Source organism: Danio aesculapii, chromosome 14 (genome assembly GCF_903798145.1).
Source record: "Danio aesculapii chromosome 14, fDanAes4.1, whole genome shotgun sequence".
In the NCBI taxonomy this organism is placed as follows: domain Eukaryota; kingdom Metazoa; phylum Chordata; class Actinopteri; order Cypriniformes; family Danionidae; genus Danio; species Danio aesculapii.
Window position 1 is genome coordinate 1,312,857 of NC_079448.1, and position 20,857 is coordinate 1,333,713.

At 37.6% G+C, this 20,857-nt stretch overlaps 1 protein-coding gene across 1 annotated transcript in view; it reads right to left on the minus strand.

The window, feature by feature from the left end:
* Positions 1-2,252: 2,252 nt before the first annotated feature.
* rgs14a (regulator of G protein signaling 14a) overlaps positions 2,253-20,857 on the minus strand; it is a 31,078-nt gene continuing 12,473 nt past the window's right edge. The window contains 8 exon segments of the mRNA XM_056472251.1: positions 2,253-3,292; positions 3,474-3,548; positions 6,099-6,174; positions 6,289-6,415; positions 8,945-9,018; positions 12,585-12,800; positions 14,943-15,046; positions 18,711-18,789. Coding sequence (XP_056328226.1) covers positions 3,153-3,292; positions 3,474-3,548; positions 6,099-6,174; positions 6,289-6,415; positions 8,945-9,018; positions 12,585-12,800; positions 14,943-15,046; positions 18,711-18,789 — 891 coding nt within the window. The 3' untranslated portion in view covers positions 2,253-3,152.

The following is a 20,857-nucleotide window of genomic DNA, read 5'->3' on the forward strand; positions in this document are numbered from 1 at the left end:
CTTTCACACAAACACACACACACACATCACGGACCATTCAGAATCACACACATACACTATAGCTCTTGGTCCACTCACAATTACACACACACACACACACACACACACACATATATATACACCCACATTTCAAACACACACATCATGGACCATTCACAATTACACACACTCACATTTGTACATTTATCTAAACATCTCTCTCTGCACCAGAGGTCTGTGCATTTATAATTCCTGAATCCTTTTCATCATACTCCATTCAGTGGATTATGATGAAAATAACTCATGAAATTCTTTATATTTGTAGTTTATTAATAAAGAGCAACCGATCAGTTTTAGTTCCTGCATTCTAAAATAATTTAATAAGATAATCAGCGAGACATTTGGGACCCATTTGGTGTCAAAAATCTCTTCACAAAATAATTGTATAATATTATTTGCTTTAGATTTGATAGACCGGTACATCCTTTATGTTTAAAAGGCTCCTGTTTTATCCCTTTTACAAGATGTATGATAAGCCTTTGGTGTTTCCAAAATGTCTGTAAAGTTTCAGCTTAAAATACCCTCAGATCATTATATAATGTAGAATCTGCCCACTTTGGTGTCTGAGTACAGTGCAGCTGTTTTTGTAGCCTGTTGCTTTAAATGCAAATGAGCTGCTTCTCCCCGCCCACCGCTCCAACCTGTGTGTCTGCTTCTCATGCATTCAGTGTTGCCAGGTTGGGCAGTTCCCATGGGCGGTTTTGAATTTGATTGTGTGCGTAAAAAATGGCATCGGCAGGTTGACAATTTGAAACGTAAATTTAATATGCAACTTATTTAACAAAACATAACCGTGTGCTCCTACTTCATTGAGTTATTAGTGACCAGTGCATAGCGCAATCCGCGTGGGCCCACCTGCAAGAGGAGGTGAAGGAAAGCGACATCAAAATCGGACTCCCCTTCACGTGCACACACATCACGCAGCGCCTGCAGTTAAACTCACCGCGGTTTATCATAACACTTATCGATCATTTTTTCCCGCAAATGACAGCAAGAATAAACATAGAAGCGTTGTCTGACTGAGAAGCAGCACCTAATTATGGTCAAAAGAGTTTAAAACGGCAAATGCAACGAATTTGTACTCCATTTTGAAAGTAAAACATACTCTAATACTGTAGGTAGTGTAACCTACACAGCAATAAGTGCAGTGTGTAGGTGAGTGGGGGGGCAGTGTTTCGATGTGATCTGGTTATGTTCTGGACCTGTGATGGTGGTGTTGGTTAAAAAAAAATTAAGACAGTTAAAGTGACTAGGATAATTTCGATTTAAATAAATTAAAATATTATTCTAATATTTTAGCCGTTTTTTGTGCGTTTGGGCAGGAAAAAGTCAGCTATATCTGGCAACACTGGCAGCCGTTTATCTGACGTAATGCATGCAGTGGATGAAGCTGTAATACAGCTCAGTAGTCAAAACTACCAAGTACGACCATTTCTCCTCTGGCCAAACGTCTTGTGCAGAGCTGCAACAACAATCAAGAATGCGTGATTATATACACGGTCATGGCTTTATAATATATAATATATAACCAGTGTTGCCAGATGTAGCTGATTGATTCCCCAAAAACTATCCGAAACCTGCCAAAAGGCACAAACAATCACCCAGAAATCTGAAGGCTGTCATAAGCGGCTGTAATGTGGAGACCGGGGTGGGGTGGGGTGGTTGGGCGAGAGATGGCATCTCTTGCGAAAATCATAAATGGTTAACAAGTGAAGACCAGGGGGGGCGGGGGTTGATTTGGTTCGGTCGAGGTGATTATAACCAGGTAATAAGTGAAGATTGGGGATTGAGGATGTCTGGGCCTGGGGGCAGGACGTTTCAAAACCACTCAAATTTTCTGTACCTGCCTATGTCATTTTTTACTCGCACAATCAAATTCAAAACCGCAGAATCTGGCAACAACAGCACCAAATTTACCCAAAGAGGAGCCAATCTGAACACACACAGGTTAAATGCCTCATTAGGTTAATTTGGCTTTTGCGCTAACAATATTGTTTACCGTCTGTTATAAACATTCACAATGATCTTGAAAGCACTCGTAGTCCTGCATTAATAAATGTGTATGTCTGTTTTATTGTCCAGGGTATGCTTTAGATTAGACAGAAACAAGCAGCACCAACCAAACAACGCACTCAAAATGTCAATAAATAAATAAGAAGTGACCAGAAGCAAAATAAAAGTCCTGCTGATGAATAATGACACCATGCAAAGTGTAAATGAGAGAAGATTCGTGTTTAGATCTGCATTTGCGATTGAGTTTCACCACATGAAGCAAAGAGTGCAAGAAAATTGACATGCATCACACACCGTGCACATTCCCCACATCAGCCTCTTAAATCACTCACTCTGAAACACAAAACATCTAATATAAAGTCACTCTAATGTGCTCCCATATCAAACATGTGCGGACAAATAAAAGCAAAACTTTATAATCGCACACAGCAACAATCTGATATGAAAATAAATAGTCTTTTTATACAGGGAGATGTAGTTTGAGCTATTTCTGATTTGTTTTCAACTTATTTTAAGGGGCAGTTCATGCAAAAATGAAAATATGCTCATTTCCTCAATTATTATTAACTTCGTTCTTCTGTTGAACACAAATGAAGATATTTTGAAGAATGCTGGAAAATAAAAAAGCAGTCATTTACTTCTATAGTAGGTACAAAAACATTAATGGCTGATTTTCCCCCCCCCCAAAAATAAGTATCTTCAGCTGTGTTCAACAGAAGAAAGAAACCCTGAGGAAATGATGACAATTTTCATTTTTGGGTGTACTGTCCCTTTAAGATGATCCTCCATCATTCATCTGCGCTTTTAAAAGAGCTCTGTACTGTAATATACAAAATATACACACAAACACTCACTCACAGGGTTAACAATCTCTACAAACATACATTCTCACTAACACAAGACTCACTATCACATCCAGAAACGTGCACAAACATTCATTCACACACAATGCACTCACACAAGCATACATTCTACTAGACCATTACACACACACTCACGATCACATGCACACACACGAACCAAAAAACCAACACACACACACTGAAGCAGTCTGACACACAGCTGACCGGCGTTTGGTTGTTTGTGTGTGTGTGTGTGTGTTATAGTGCGCACTCCTGGTCCTCTGCTCCTCCTGCTGACAGCTGCAGGAACTGCGGGATCTCCAGCTGCTCTTTAGTGAGTAACCCACGCTGGTCATCAGCCCGACTGCACTGCGCTCGAGACAGCAGCTCCACCAGACCTGACAACACACACAACACAACAATACACAACAAAACTCACAATACTTAATCAACAACAACATTCACAACCCATCAATACACAACAATAAAACTAAAGGCACTTGAAATCAAACTCTACTGTCAAGGTGAAGACTAGAGTGGAGGTTCTAGTATGATCATTATGTAGAGCGTGAGTTTTACCATCCACATCCTGCTGTTTTCTGGCTCTGCTGTTTGCTCTGGCTGATGGTGAAGAGGTCTGAATCTCCAGAGCAGCTGAAACACACACACACACACAACACACACAACACACACACACACGTTATGCAAGTTATGATTTACAATTTCACACAGTCGATTTAAAGAATAAATTGCAGCAGTTTCAGATTATATTTTTCATTATTCATAGTTAAATTGCTAAATTTAATGCAGTATTTCTTCAGTAAAGGCTGAAAAATGAGCATTTATTATTGTTAATGTTTATTTAACCTTATCAAACATTAATATTTACAAATACTGTAAGAATTGGGTTCTTTGCAGGGTTGCCAAGTCTGCAGTTTTCCCGCATAAATTGAGCTACTTCTAACCACTTTCTGCAGATTGTTTACATATCGCATCGATTATATTTATCATGATCGTTATTTAAATATTTTACTGGAGGAAATTAATATTTGATGAATTATTATTCTCTTTAAGCTTTATTTTAGATTTTAAAAATGTATTCAATAAAATTTTTTATATAAATTAATTCAATTGCACAATTACAGCAGTTAACGAGTTTTATTGTTTTAATTCAGATTTTGCACTATCATGCAAATGAGCTCTGCTGTGATTGGCTGATTTCTGTACATGTGAAAGGAGTTTGAGCATGAATGTTTGTGAATGGTGATTAGTACGAGCGCTGCATCTGAACACAGAGCGTGAAACACTGCTGAGATTCAGCATAAAAACACTGCAGTGACAGCAGAGAAACAACAGCAGCAACACGAGCCGACAGCAGAGCAGAGCTACACAACTGCACTACAAGAGGAACAAAAACTTAACTTGGGTCTTATTCTCTCTCAGGTCAAACTGTGAGTTCAGTTTTTGCCTCCAAAGTATGATCTAGGGCGACTCGGTGGCTCAATGGTTAGCACTATGGCCTTACAGCAAGAAGGTCGCTGGTTCGAGTCCCAGCTGGGTCAGTTGGCATTTCTGTGCGGAGTTTGCATGTTCTCCCCATATTGGTGTGGGTTTCCTCCACAGTCCAAACACATGCGCTATATTTTGTAACTAAATTGAACTAAATTAAACTAAATTGGCTATAGTGTACGAGTGTGTGTGAAAGTGTATGGGTGTTTCACAGTATCGAGTTGCAGCTGAAAGGGCATCCGCTGTGTAAAACATATGCTGGAATAGTTGGCGGTTCATTCCACAGTGGCGACTCCTGATAAATAAGGGACTAAGCTGAAGGAAAATGAATGAATGAAGTATGATCCAGTTCAAATAGATTTTTTCAGGCAGAAAATTTCTAAATTAGGCACAATTTATGTTGGCATACTAAAGAAATGTACTATTCTGAATCATTAGAACAACTACATAACATTTTATAATAAGCTGACAGTGACCATAAATTCAAAATATAATCAATACAGTAAATGTCATTGAACAAAAACTATTGCACATAATTCATTTACATATAACATACATATGTTAGAATTATACATAACTTCATAATAGTAAATATAACTGTATTTGCTGTATTTTTCTACTGTTACGAATGTAAATAAAATATTAAACATAACAGAATGTTTAAAACTATTACATTAAACAAATAATACAACAATTATTCATTTCTTATTTTATTATTTTTATTTAATTTCAAATAAACTGACTATAATTATATTATGCGTATTCAGTAATTATGCATAACAAACTGATATTAAGTGTAATAATTAACAACTAAACAGCAGTACTAAAAACTATAATAATAATAATAATAATAATAATAATAATAATAACAATATTGTGTATTTTACAACATTTAACAAATTTATGTTGTCATTAGTTTTCTATAACAAATAAATAATAAATAAATAAAATATAATAATTTTAGCATTCATGTTAAATAAATCAATATATTAATTAATAATTTCTTAGTTTACTAGTGTTATTTAATTTCAAATAAACTGACTGATAATTATGCATATAATTACGTATACTTATTTATAATTATACACGTATCATATACTTTATAATAGTAAACATAACTTTAGTATAACAAACTGATATTAAGTGTAATAAATAATAAATACACAACTAAACAGCAGTACTAAGAACTATAATAATAATTATAATAATAATAAAAAAATAATAATAATAATAATAAACAATAATAATAACAACAACAACAACAACAACATATATATATAAATAAATAATAATAACAATAATGATAATAATAATAATAATAGATGATGATGATACTAACAATAATAAATAAAAAATAATAATAACAATAATAATAATAAAAATAATAAAATAATAATAAAATAATAATAATAATAATAAATAAATAATAATAAAAATAATAATGGTAATAATAATAATAATAAAAAAATTAAAATAATAATAATAATAATAATAATAATAATAATAATAATAATAATAATGTATTTTACAACATTTAGCAAAATTATATTCTATTATTACAAATATAAATAAAATATTAATAATTTTTAATACAGTCATGTTAAATAAAAAGAGATCTATTAATTATAATTACTTATTTTACTAGTATTATTGAATTAAACTGACACTGGCTACTAATAACACACACACACACACCTCTGTCCATGCGCACGGTTTTGCTGGCAAGGCGAAACACACTGGTGCTCATGTTCACAGCGTCATTTGAGCCACTCTGGAATACATAAACAATAGCAGAAAAGACATGCATGTTGATTATGTATTTGAGCATCTTCACAACATTGTTGATGTGTGTGACTGAAGCAGAAGGTGTTGTGTATCTGCGCACCAGAGAGAGCTGCACATCCTGCGGCCTCAGCTGCTGCTTCTGCAGGACGGATGACAGAGCTTCACCAACACTCTTACTGGACTTGGCTATGATGCCGATCGTCCTTCCTAAAAACACCATCTCCAGCCTGCACGCACGCACACACACACAAACAGTGAGAAACACACACAAAGAAGACACAGAGACAGACAGAAAGACACACACACACACGCACACAGATTACATATACACACACATAGATATATGAATTTAAGACTTGCTGCTCTGATTTCAGGCCACTTTAAAGGGAAAGTTCACCCAAAAAACTAAAATTGTCACAATTTATTCTCCTTTCACTTGTTTTAAACCTGTTTGCGTTTCTTTCTTCTTTTGAACACAAAAGAAGATATTTTGAAGAATGTTGGAAGCCTGTAACCACTGACATCTGTAGTGTTTGTTTCCTACACTAGATGTCAATGGTTTTCAGCTTTCCTCAAAACATCACTTGCGGGAGAGTCCATAACGAGTACATTTTCATCTTTGGGTGAACTTTACCTTTAAAGGGCCATGAAACCCCCCTTTTTCAGTTCAAGTCTACCTCTGAAACTTTTCAAAAAAATGCTCCGAGATGGGCGTGGAGCAGCGCTGCCAGCAGAGGGAGGAGTGGGCGTGGCCGACAGTGCAGGGGAAAAAGAGTGGAGCGAACTGTCAGTCGACTCACAAACCGTGAGGAGACGCATGACTTTACAGTTTACAAAGTTAATACGCAGAGAAATAAACAGTAAGTAATTTAATGTCCTGCTACATTTGTCATTTGTCATTTCATAGACACATAACCACAATTTGTTATATGGTCATAAAGATAATCATGTTTATATAAACACTATAAATGAGGAGGACTTCTCTCCTCCTTGCTCCCTGGGTCTGAATGCAGACACTGTGGGTAGCAATGTAGTCTCTTGCCCTGTCTATTCTAACCATTCACCCTGATGGTAATCTGGAGGATTTTAAACATGTGTGAACACAGCACAGATAAAGGCGATGTGTCTCAATGGTAACGAACTGATAAAAGAGAAAGTCCGCTATTCTCGAAATCTCATACAGCTCTCCCGACAAAAATACTTGCTGCAATCCAACAGCTTTGCTGTATCAGCCCGGAAACATGCAACAAACCCCCTGGATCATGGAAAACAAACACATACGACCTGTGTGATTGTGTTTCCCAGCTTGGCAGGTCTGCCTGCCTTCAGAAAGCACTTGCGCTCATGAATAATTAAGCAGCAGGCTCTTCTCATAGGATAGGAAAACACAGATATGAATAATAATGAGAAACCGACACGTCATCACTCCACTTGCAGTTTTGTGCTATGTCACCGATTTTGATCCCGCCCCAAAATTTATTTTAAACCCGGAAGATGAAATCAGCTGGCAAAAGCTAAAAAATACCCAGTTTCCCCACAATTAAAGCTGACAGGTGCGAATGTCGTCTTAACAGATGCTCAACACAAATCTGTTAACATCTCAAAAAAAAAGTACTCCAGGGTTTCTTGAACCATTAAAGGTGCAGTATACAAGTATGACACCCAGTGGTTGAACTAGATATGGCACCCCAGGTTCAAAACGCATGCAAGCGCAGGTTGCCAGATTGACAACATCAACAGAAGCGAGCTTGACTATCGAGCCTAAAGGCAGATTTAAACCGTGTTATAAATAAAAGCATCCGATTGAAGGAATGTTTACCATATTAATAGGAGTTTTATCCTAACCAACACCTGAAATTGATATTTTAGGCTTCTTGCAGCTGAACTACAGAAAACTGACAGATATGCTTTATTCAGTGTTAAATGCTAATAATGTGAGTCTGAATGCCATTTTACATCACATTTAATGCCATATACAGAAAGCAGCAGCAGATAGTTCACCTCAGATCTGGAAAATAAACCGCCTGAAATTGAACTCTTGAACAGACTCAGTGCAAACCAACACATATCAGTGATTCAGCATCTACATTTAATAATGTTAAAGAGGTTTAAGATGTATTAATTAGATTATAAACCTGACCATTTGGCTGGAGTGCAGTGAGTGCACTATTCTGTGCTTCTGAATGGCTGTATTTACACTTCTGTCGTGTTTCCTCTGATGCAAACAGCCAAATTGCTCATCACTGTGCATCTCGACACATAGCGTGTTGTTAGGACACACGGTTACAATGTAACCTGCTCACCAAATGTTTACGCTCGTAATATTTATATTATTTGCTAATTAATAACCTCATGTGAAACTCTGAATCTGCGTCTCATTTAGGAGTCTGCTACTGTCCACTGGAGGCTGCATTTCGGTCATGGACTCATGCTATGAGAGCCTTCCTGACAGAATGAATGAAATACACTGTTTTCCACCAAGGCAACCCGGGTGCTGAAATATAATAGGCTAAACTGGCATTGGGAGGGATAAAAGAACCAAAACAAAACGTAACGCACATGTTCAAAGCAGAATATCTGACTTCAGCATTGTTTTTCAGATAAACAAGAATGTTCACTGAGCATGTTTCTGAAATATCTGCAAACATATGATGGTGTTTTTATGCTTTAGAAGAGTCAAACACTTACATACAGCACCTTTAAGACTTTAATTCACAAAAGAGAGGTCAGAGTGAGAGAGAGAGAAAAAGACTCACGCGAAAGTGACTTTGAGCTCCAGACTGAGCTGCTGATCTCCGAACACTGAACAGTCCTGATCCAGAGACAGAGGCTGATGAAAACACACACACACACCTCAGTCATTTCATAAACACTCAAATAAAAATCAATAACTTTCTCTTAAAACTTAGCCCGGTATCATAAAAATGGTTGAATCTCACACACTCAAGAGCCATCTAAACAGCTATAAAGAAATTATTGTCATGTGTGCCCATTCACAAAACGTTAGGTACATGGAACAAAACAAACGGTGGCAATACACACATATGAAGCAGTATTCAGAAACGTTTATGCTCAAACTCTATTTCACATGCACAGAAATCAGTCAATCACATTAGAGCTTACTTGACTGCTAATAATAAAATAAAATAAGTAAACACAGGTATCTAATGTTTAAAGTATTAAATGTGGGAAGCCACAGTGCTCGGTTTTGGGTATATGCTTTATAAATATTCCAAGCATTACAAGGTTCCTCTTTGCATATTCACACAGATGACACATAATTAGACTTGCCAACCAAACCTGGCATGTTATTCCTGATCCAGCTTATTAGCTTGTGTGAACGGCAGATGGGTGAAACATGAGACGGGTGAAACATTCCTTGTTAAACGATAACAAAACTCAACGAGTAACAAGTTGCTCTACAAGTCAGTATGATGGGATGAACAACTGAATTTGCAATGTGTGCATGTGTGTGTGTCATGATTGACCAATCAGAATCAAGTATTCCAGAGAGTCTTGTAATAGTCGAATTTAACATCAGCATAAGAAAGCCTTGGATAAGCAGACAACATGTTCAACTATAAATGATTTGGGTGAATAACTGGATAAAATGCTATGAAAGTATAGCTGAGTAAATATGATTGCTTTTAATTTGTGTGGCCAAGTGTGAAATATTTAATTAAGGAAATGGTTATTTATTATACAACACACTAATATTGCATTAGCTAGATGTTGTATGTAGTATAATTAACACTAAATTAAAACCTAACCTTAACTACTAATCAATGGTACTAATGGATCCAAAGTTTGCCAAGAAAATCTCCCCCACACCATTACACCACCACCACCAGCCTGAACCACTGATACAAGGCAGGATGGATCCATGCTTTCATGTTGTTGAGGCCAAATTCTGACCCGACCATCTGAATGTGGCTGCAGAAATGGAGACTCATCAGACCAGGCAACGTTTCTCCAATCTTCTATTGTCCAGTTTTGGTGAGCCTGTGTGAATTGTAGCCTCAGTTTCCTGTTCTTAGCTGACAGGAGCGGCACCCGGTGTGGTCTTCTGCTGCTGTAGCCCATCCGCCTCAAGGTTGGACGTGTTGTGTGTTCAGAGATGCTCTTCTGCAGACCTCGGTTGTAACGAGTGCTTATTTGAGTTACTGTTGCCCTTCTATCAGCTGGAACCAGTCTGGCCATTCTCCTCTGACCTCTGACATCAGCAAGGCATTTGCGCCCACAGAACTGCCGCTCACTGGATATTTCCTCTTTGTCGGACCATTCTCTGTAAACCCTAGAGATGGTTGTGCGTGAAAATCCCAGTAGATCAGCAGTTTCTGAAATACTCAGAGCAGCCCGTCTGGCAGCAACAACCATGCCACGTTCAGCATCACTTAAATCCCCTTTCTTCCCCATTCTGATGTTCACTTTGACCTGCAGCAGATCGTCTTGACCATGTCTACATGCCTAAATGCACTGAGTTGCTGCCATGTGATTGGCTGATTAGAAATTTGCATTAACGAGCAGTTGGACAAGTGTACCTAATAAAGTGGATGGTGAGTTTAATGTAAATCAGTAGAGCAATAAATTGACTTGGGTTTCGTTCTAATTAAAGACGTTTACTGAATTCTCCTGCTGTATAACAATAAACCCCAGTCAAAAAAAAATAACATAACACTATCATATCTTGTAATATTACTTAAAGAGCCCATATTATAGATGAAATAGGGTCATATTTAGGTTGTAAGGGTCTCCAACAACAGTCTAATATGCATGCAAGGTCAAACAACACTTTGATGGTCTTATAATCTGCATTTATTTTTACCTAATTATCCCAACGACTCCCGTATGAATCGTTCAGCGATTCATTTGTACCCAAACCCGTCCTCAGCGCGAAGCTAATCTGCGCTGATTGGACCAATGACAGGCTGCTGCGATTGGTCGACGACACTGACAGGCTTCAGGGCGAGACAGAGTGAAATGCCCAGAAGATTATCAACAATATAAAAGTAGTCACAGTGTACACACGCTTCATAGTGGATTTTGGCTGCCAGTGGGTGAATGTAAATACAGACGATGGACTAGAAAATACTGACGACTAACTATTTTATCAAGCAAAAAGTCCAAGAACTGGCGAGGATATGTCCTAGCAGTCTACTTGCTCTTTTTACACACACGCACACACAGGGCCGGCGCGTCCAGAATAGAGACGGCGCGGCGGCGACACCTCCCTCCCCCTCCGCGTCCTCAGTTACATCCGCGATTACAACCCTAAGATTTCAACCGCGACACCCCCTAAAGTCCTCACTTTACAAACGGGTCCCTTTGATCACCCTTTGCCTAGAGCTTTACCCTATTCAGAGACACGCACACACACACATCAACCTCCTAAGAGGAGACACTCACACAAACGACCGTCCTCAGAGGAGCCACACACACACACATTACACACACACACATAGCTGACTATCCATAAACAAAGCGGCACGCGTCGCATTTTCAACGTAGCTTTACACGCGATATGAGAATATAAAGAGTTAACCTGATACAGCACACGCGGTTACAAGTAACAAAACACAACTAAATGCATAATTTGCAAGCTAGAGTAAACGAGGCAACAATTTTAATCGCACGTACTTACACTGGTGAAATGGGGGAAGAAATTGATCCATGATCCACTGATCCTTGTTCTGACAGTCTTTACCGATCCTTCCTTTAACAAACGGATGAAGTCTTCTTTGTAAGCAGGTAGTTTCCAGAGGCTCTCGATCTGCTCAAGGCTAGGCTATATGCTAAGGTTTCATCTTTGGGTGAACTGTCAATAATCTCCATCTGCACAGCGTGACTTCATTCTACCGGTGTCTGTGTGTGTCTCTGTGTGTGTGTGTGTGTGACTTTTTTCTGTTAGTGGGCGGGGCCGCAGGTTTCAAATCTCCCGGGCTTGCGCGTGCAACTACTTGTGTTTCGTAGCTGCGTCATCGCGAAACACCTAATAACTCGTTATCAAGACGACTCGTTTGAAGCACTATGAGTCGACTCTTTTATAGATGAATCAACAGTTTTAAACATTGTACACTTACAGATTTAAGCCTTAGCTGGATATTTCACTTCACTTAGAGCTGTGTGACACACTACATGGAAGGGCATTTTCAAAAAGCCATAATATGGGCTCTTTAAAACAGTCCAATAAAGGTGGAGCAAACCATCATAAGCAAATGAGTAGGGGTGAAATCAGCAAATGTACACAACTAATGATTACGTGTAAACGGTCCATGAATTTCGGCACTATTATTAACTGTAATAAAGCAAATTATGGCTCTTACATGTTCAATAAAAAACACTTTGAACAAAAAATATATATACATATCACAATTAGATAAAGACTTGAAGTCTGACCTTGTCTTTTCCGCGCAGGTACAGCAGGACGTCCCGCAGAGGAAAGGCTCTTTTCTCACACAGGCTGCTGATCATATCTCTGAGGCTCAGGCCGGCTCTGGCAGACACCAGGCTGGCTGTCCCGTCCGGCAGATACACGCAGCAGTATTTATCTGCGGTTGGAGATCCAGAACTCAAGGTCTCGGGATCTGAGACAGCAACACTGCAGCGCCCGTTCTGACACAACAACAACAACACATTTAGTACCACTGACTACTGTAATGATAATTCACACTCCAGACTAGGCATGGGACGATAACCGGTTTCAAGGTTTACAAGGTTTACTGCGGTTTGGAATAGTCAAGGTTTTATAAAAGCTAGCATTTTTGCTCTACCGTACACATGGTGTATGCACTTTATGTGTTTTTTTATTTAGTATTTTAGTGCAGCAGTATCTCCAGCAGTAAAGGAGCCTCCGTATCAAAAGCTACATAAGATTCAGCAAACATCTGAAAAACAAATCTCTTATACACCAACATCCAGCATGCTGTAGAGCTGAGCAGTGGAGTTGCTTTACTGTATATCCACAGAAGAGAAAGATGTCCAGAGACGCCTTTTCAAGATGTACAGAAATCTGTGAAACTGATGAAGACAGCAGAAGGCAAAGATGTATTTGAATTATTCAGCCTGACATGATTACAGCTCCAAAATGTGTTAAATGCTGTTAAAAATAGAATATATTGTGTTCAATGGGGATAAAAGTTGTTGTTTTTTACCGAGACACTTAACAAGAGCACATTTTAGAGCAGTGATCACAACACCGTGATATTTTTATCCAAGGTTATCGCACCGTCAGAATCTTATACTGGCCCATGCCTACTCCAGACTCAAGATCACACCTTTTAGCTCTTTATTTATTTATCTTTAAACCCTCCTGTTGTCTCATTCAGTAAAAGCCATTCGCCCTTTGAGTCAAAAATAAGCCGCCTTCAGTATAACAAAGTAGATGAATTTAATTTTAATCCTTAAATCTGTTTTGCATGAAAACTCTGTGAACATGCAGGTTTTCCCTCATCATTCCTTTGGCTTAGTTTCTTTATTTATCAGGGGGCGCCACAGTGGAATGAACCGCCAACTATTCCAGTATATGTTTTCGCAGCGGATGCTTTCTGTCGCAACCTAGTACTGTGAAACACCCATACACTCTCACATTCACACACACTCATACACTACAGCCAATGTAGTTCATCAGTTCCCCTATAGCGCATGTGTTTGGACTGTGTGGGAAACCGGAGCACCCGGAGGAAACCCACACCAACACGGGAAGAACATGCAAACTAGTTTTAATAAAATTCACCTAATGGACAACTGTTGTCCTCTAAATGTGTGCAGCCTTCATGAAAATAGAAAATAATTCTTTTTTGTCTAAAGCTGGGGTCATTTTAGAAAAAAAGTCACCAAACATAAAGATAAAAAACATTGTTTATCTCTTTCTGCTGTTAAAACAACTCCTGGGTCATTTTGACCTGCAAGACAACAGAAGGGTTAGTGCAATATTAACAGCATTGGCTATATTCATAGCAGCTATAATTAAATATATAATAGGGTATATACAGAGCTAGTGTTTCTTCCATATCGATAAACTTCCGGTGAACAGTCAATGTGCCTTTTTTTTTTTTTATGGTTCCTTTTACAGCATCGATGTTGTAATATATTTAAAACACAATCAGTGAATAAGACTTCAGCATTCATTTAGTTGTTAAAGAGTAAAACAAGACCGTGTAACCACTAGCACCAACAGGAGCAGCAGACGAGCGCAGAAACTACATTGAAAAAACTGTAAATAAATGTTCATATTTTAAAGATAAGCCACAAAAAAAATTTAATTTAATGCAGTGCTTCTTGAACATTCTGAGAACCACTTTATATCTTTAACAATCACTAATCTTCACTGCCTGGTTGCTAAAGAAAACAGAGCGATTTTGCCACAGCATACAGTTCACCGGAAGCGCTTGACCCAGGTTACTGGAAAATTAAAAGTCCTTCCGCATACTTCTGCTTATACCCCAATCTCAATAATAACTGCTTCTTAATCATGCATTGTACAAAAATAATAACAATAACACTGATAAAAACTCTTTCAATTTGATCAAAGATAAATCTTCGAAAATAAGACAGCTTTTTAAACATTACCCCAACAATATTTGCTAAATATAAAATGTTCTCTAACATCATTTATACATTCTATTAAAATAGGTCTTATAATCCTACTTTATTACAGATAATATAGTATATTTAGACACTACATATTATTATTATAGTTAAGCTACAAATAAGTTTCTCTTCCCCTTTCAATAAATATGTGCTTCGCTGATTTACCTCCGCTCTGCCGGATCCAGACATTAACTCCAGACTGCTGTTAGACTTCACCGAGATCTGAGACTCCTTACGAGATACTGCCACTCGCTCGTACGACTGATCCGCTGGAAAAACACACACACACACACACACACACACACACACACACACACACACACGCACACACACACACACACACGCACTTAGTACAATTCATGATCAATAACTGAAAACACAGAACAACAATAGCTAAGCTTCAGATACGATCCTCCATGTAGTGTCTATTTAGATGTCTGTGAATGTAAAAGGATCATATATAATAGTGTGTTTGGGTTCTAGCAAGTGCAGTAACTGTAGACCAATCACAATAGACAGGAGCATATAGCCAATCGGAGCAGAGTAAAGCTAGATCTGACCAATCGGAGCAGAGTAGAGCTAGATCTGGCCAATCGGAGCAGAGTAGAGCTAGATCTGACCAACCAGAGCAGAGTAAAGCTAGATCTGGCCAACTGGAGCAGAATAAAGCTAGAGCTGACCAATCGAAGCAGAATAAGGATAGGTCTGACAAATCGAAGCACAGTAGGGCAAGATTTGACCAATTACACCACAGTGAAGCCATATCTGACCAACTGGGATTGAGCGGTGCCAGATCTGACCAATCAAAGTAGCATGAGATGTGACCAGTAAGAGCAGAGAAGAGGTAGATCTGACCAACCGGAGCAATGTAGAGCTAGATCTGACGAATCAAAGCACAAAATCAGAATGACCAATCAGAGCAAGGTAGAAACGAGTCTAAACAATTAACGGAGAAAAGCCAGATGTTACCAATCAGAGCACAGCTGGGATAGATCAGACCAATCAGAGCACAGAAGAGCTAGATCGGACCAATCAGAGCACAGTAAAGGTAGACTTGACCAATTGGGGCAGTGTAGAGCCAGATCTGACCAATCAGAGATGAACAGAGCCAGATCTGACCAATTGGAGCAGAGTAGAGCCATATCAGAGCAATCAGAGAAGAACAGAGCTAGTTCTGCTCAATCAGAGAACAGTAAAGCTAGATCCGACTAATCAGACCACAGTAAAACCAGATCTGACCAAGCAGTATATAGCAAATAAAGAGGTTTAGAAAGACCAGATCCTTGAACCTGCAGCTTTAGACACTGAAAGAATAGGGCTAATGCTGTTATTGGGCCAGGAGATCGCTCTCTCTTTTTTATTTTATTATTAGTATTAGTTTTCAAGTTCTGTCACTAATTTATTGCGTTTTCAAATCACAGCACAAAAAACAAACAAACAAACCAAATATTAATTTCAAATGTTGACAATACTCCAATGAAGTCTACATAATGATTAATATACTAATATACACTCTAATGAAGTCTACATAATGACTCCAATGAATAAAGACTACATAATGGTGCAACTTTTTTTTCTTTTTTTTAGGGGGGGGGGGGGGGGGGAACAGAAGTGTTTTAGGACTCTGGATGGATGTAACTCTATTGTATAGACTTTAAAAATGAGGAAACCGCATTGAGTCTGTCTCAGTTTTATGCTGATGCTGAGATCTGATCTGTCTTTGTGTGTGTGTGTGTGTGTGTGTGTGTGTGTGTGTGTGTCTGACACTTTCTGCTCAAAAACTGCTCATGCATACAAAATTCAACAAACAGAAAACTGATATTTCCCACTGCCACACACACACACACACACACACGCACACACACACACACACACACACACACACACACACACACACACACACACACACACACACACACACACACACACACACACACACACACAGAAATACAGAAATAACTGACATAAACTGGTGTGAACACTAGTGTTGTCTATGCCTGTCACAATAATCAATATATGGACTCATCACACGGACATGAGCGCAATCATATCTGGTGATGCAGTAAATATCGTCCATACATAAAAAATAATCCTAGCAACATTTTATCCGATTGTGCAACATCTCTACCTCTACAGGAGGTGTCGGTGTCAGTATGGTTAAAAACACTCTAGTATCTACTATAAATCACTGTGGTATATAGCCTCCCGAGACCCCGCACACTGACTTGTGTCCTCTGTAGTGGACATTGTGTTTTCATGAATTTTCTTTGAATTTTTTGAGCTACTCTGTCAAGTCCTGTTGTACTGTTCCGAGGACATCCTGGGCTTTCTAGTGATATGTCATTTGATTGGCTGGCATGTTAGGAATCACTTCTTACACTGCATCCAGAATGGCCGGCATACAAACAAGAACATTTTATGGGAAGGAGAGAGGCATGTAAAATTGAGCTTTTTAAATGTTTTTTTTTACTATTATTATTACATACATATATATATATATATATATATATATTTGTTTATTAAAGTGTCAGGAACAATACATTTAGCTTTCAAAAGCTGTTAATTTGTGTGCATCAAAATATCATCCTCTTTTAAATGTGCACTATAGTGGACACCAGGACCATCTTCATGTAATTAATGACTGCATGTTGTAGGAGGCAGAACTGAAGCAGAGAGGATTCTTTATAAGATAGTTGAGGGAGACTCTGATTTAAAGTCTGACAATCAGACAATTAGAGAATGACAATCAATTTAAATCACTTTTGTTCAATTTGTTTTGGATTAACATCACTTTTTTTTGTTTTGTTTCTTTCAGACTAAACTGTTTCAGATTTTTCAATACAAAAAGGAAAAAATGGCTTTTGTTTAGGTATTGTTACATTAATATTGGATTATTATCCCTTTACAGCCAACTACTGTGCAGTTTTGCTGTCTTGAGTTTGGCGGTCATTTCGAACTAAAATGGTCCTGTGGTCCACTACAGTGGACATGCTGTAAGATTAAAATTAAAAACAAAATGTAAAAACTCTAAATTGTAAAATTTTAACCCAAATGATGCAGGAAATCACAGAAAAAAAACAAAAAAAACAAATAATAATAATGTTTTTTGGAGTCTCAGGAGGATCTTCATGTGGGTGTCTGACAGCTGAAAGTGGATCTGGTAGCGGATATCACTGTTACTTTAGATCTTGCACTTTTGTTAACATTTATTATTTATTTAGGATGAGTTTTCTCATTTCTATTCCAATGCCTGATTATTAGATTATTAAATTATTAAAACGACTATAATTAAATGAAATATTCAGTGTTCTTTGGAGGAGTGTACTTGCATTGTGTTGATATCATATTGTCATTCAGCCATTATATAATGAGTGGCATAAAATGCTCTTAAAATAACAATATACTGAAAAAAGTGTTGCAAGCAAAACTGTTGCAAACAATTTATTTGTGTTGAATTTAAACAAACAAATTAAATTTAATAATGTTCAACTTCATTAGTTTGTTTAAATTCAGCCCAAATAAATTGTTTACAACCACTTAATGTAAAAAATTGAGTAAATCCAAGTAATCATCTTCGAATAATTTTTTTCAATGTACCATTTATCGTAATATATTTTGGTGCAATACACTACCTGACAAAATTTTAGGAACAACAAATAATAACTGGACTTCTAGTTGATCATTTGGTATCAGAAGAGGCTTATATGAAAGGTAAAGGCCTCTAGATTACACTTATTTGACCTTGATTTTGAATGATTTCATTAGGACAGTAAGCACTGATGTGTATGTGTGTGTGTGTGTGTGTGTGTGTGTGTGTGTGTGTGCGTGTGTGTGTATGCATTATAGAGTGAGCAGCAGCAGTGGTGTGTGTGTGCATTTGTGTGTGTGTGTGTGATTGTGCAGACTGATAGAGCAGAGCTGAGTCAGATGTACCTCCCCATGAGCCTCTGTTCTCTAACCTCTTCTTCCGGCTGGCCTTGCTGTCTGATGAGGGCACTTTCAGCTCCACGCTCTGCTCCAAACACACGCACACAAGCGTATACACACACACACACACACACATACATATAAGGCCTTCGTCTGCTGTGGTCTGTGTTTCTCTCACTCAAAGACTCGGCATTATTTTCCCACACTCACAGATTCAGATCAGGCTCTTAAAACTGGGGTGGAAACTATTTGCTAATTACTAGTAAACTGCACAATTAATTTACAAAGAAACAGCAAGTGACACACTTAATAACTACATTTACAACTGTGAATGCATATTTACTGCATCCTAAACATATGTAAATGTACAAGCACTGCGCATTATATACTTTAAGTATACTATATTTGGGTAAAAGATGACAAAATGTTTAAGAATCTAAAAAATAAAACATTACAGCTTAAAAAACATAATAATTTTGACAAATTTGAGTAATCTATTTAATTTTCTTTAGCCATAATTTTGACTATCATACATTTTTACCACGATTTAAAGAAAACACTCACTAAATGTTATTGAACAAGCAGAAATATAATTCCATAAGCATCATAAACATAATACAAGTATTATCACTTCAATTCTGACCTGTATGTATTAAAATATACTGTAATTATGTTAAAGGTGCAGTGTGTAAGTTTGACACCCAGTGGTTGAACTAGGTATTGCACTCCTGGATCAAAACACATTTTCACTCGCCTCCTCCCCTGACGGGTCTACACAAGCGCAGGTTGCCAGATTGACGTGAGAGTGCCTGACTATCGAGATTTAAGGCTGATATGAACCGTTTTCTAAAACTTAAAGCATCGGGACGCAATAGAGGAAATATTTTCTATACTAACAGAAGGTTTTGTTCTAACCAACACCTGAAATTTATATTTTAGAAACGGCTTCTGGTGAACAATGATAAGCTCGGGTAAACCTCATGTGCTTTATTCAGTGTTAAATGCTAATAATGTGAGTCTGAATGCCATTTTACATCACATTTATTGGCATACTACTGAAAGCAGCAGCAGATAGTTCACCTCAGATCTGGAAAATAAAATAAACTGTTTGAGATTGAACTCTAGAACTGAGACTCGGTGCAAACCAACACATATCAGTGATTCAGCATCTACATTTAATCATGTTAAAGAGGTTTAAGATGTTTTAATTAGATTATAAAGCTGACCATTTGGCTGGAGTGCAGTGAGTGCACTATTCGTCTGGTGAAAACAGCCAAATTGCTCATCACTGCTCATCTCGTCATGTAGCGTGTTGTTAGGACCCGGGTTTACAATGTAACCTGCTCACCTAATGTTTACACTCGTAATATTTATATTATTTTCTACTTAATAACCTCATGTGGAACTCTGAATCTGTGTCTCATTTTGGAGTCTGCTACTGTCCACCAGAGGTCCCATTTCAGTCACGGACGCATGCTATGAGAGCCTTCCTGACTGAATGAATGACATACGCTGTTTTCCAGCAAGGCAACCCGGGCTGCTGAAATATAACTGGCTAAACTGGCATTGGGAGGTTTAAATGACCAAAACAAATACAGACGCTCCGGCACGTAACGCACATGTTCAAAGCAGAATATCTGACTTCAGCATTGTTTTTAATTACATGCTAACATATTATGGTGTTTTTATGCTTTAGAAGAGTCAGAAACTTACATACAGCACCTTTAATATATTGATTATGCTTCTTCAGTTTTAATTAACTCTGCTATGCTATAGTAATGGAAATTATTTCGCCCACATTATGACATTTTGATGTTTTCAAAACATTACAGTGCACACATACATTTAATATAGATATAATACAATATATAAAGAATAAATATAGAATAAAGAATCTATGTATATACAAATACCTAAAACCACACCAAAATAGGACGTTTTATAAGGACTCAAAGCAAATAAACTGAAGTGAAAGTAACAGCATTTACATTGTTATTGTTGCACTGTTTCTGCATAGATCATGTGACACTAAATACTGGAGTAATGATGCATCATGGGAAAATGTTTTAAAATATTTTAAAATAAAAGTGCATAATTATTTCTCATAATATTACCTTTTGTACTGTGTTTTTGATCAATTGGATGCATAAATC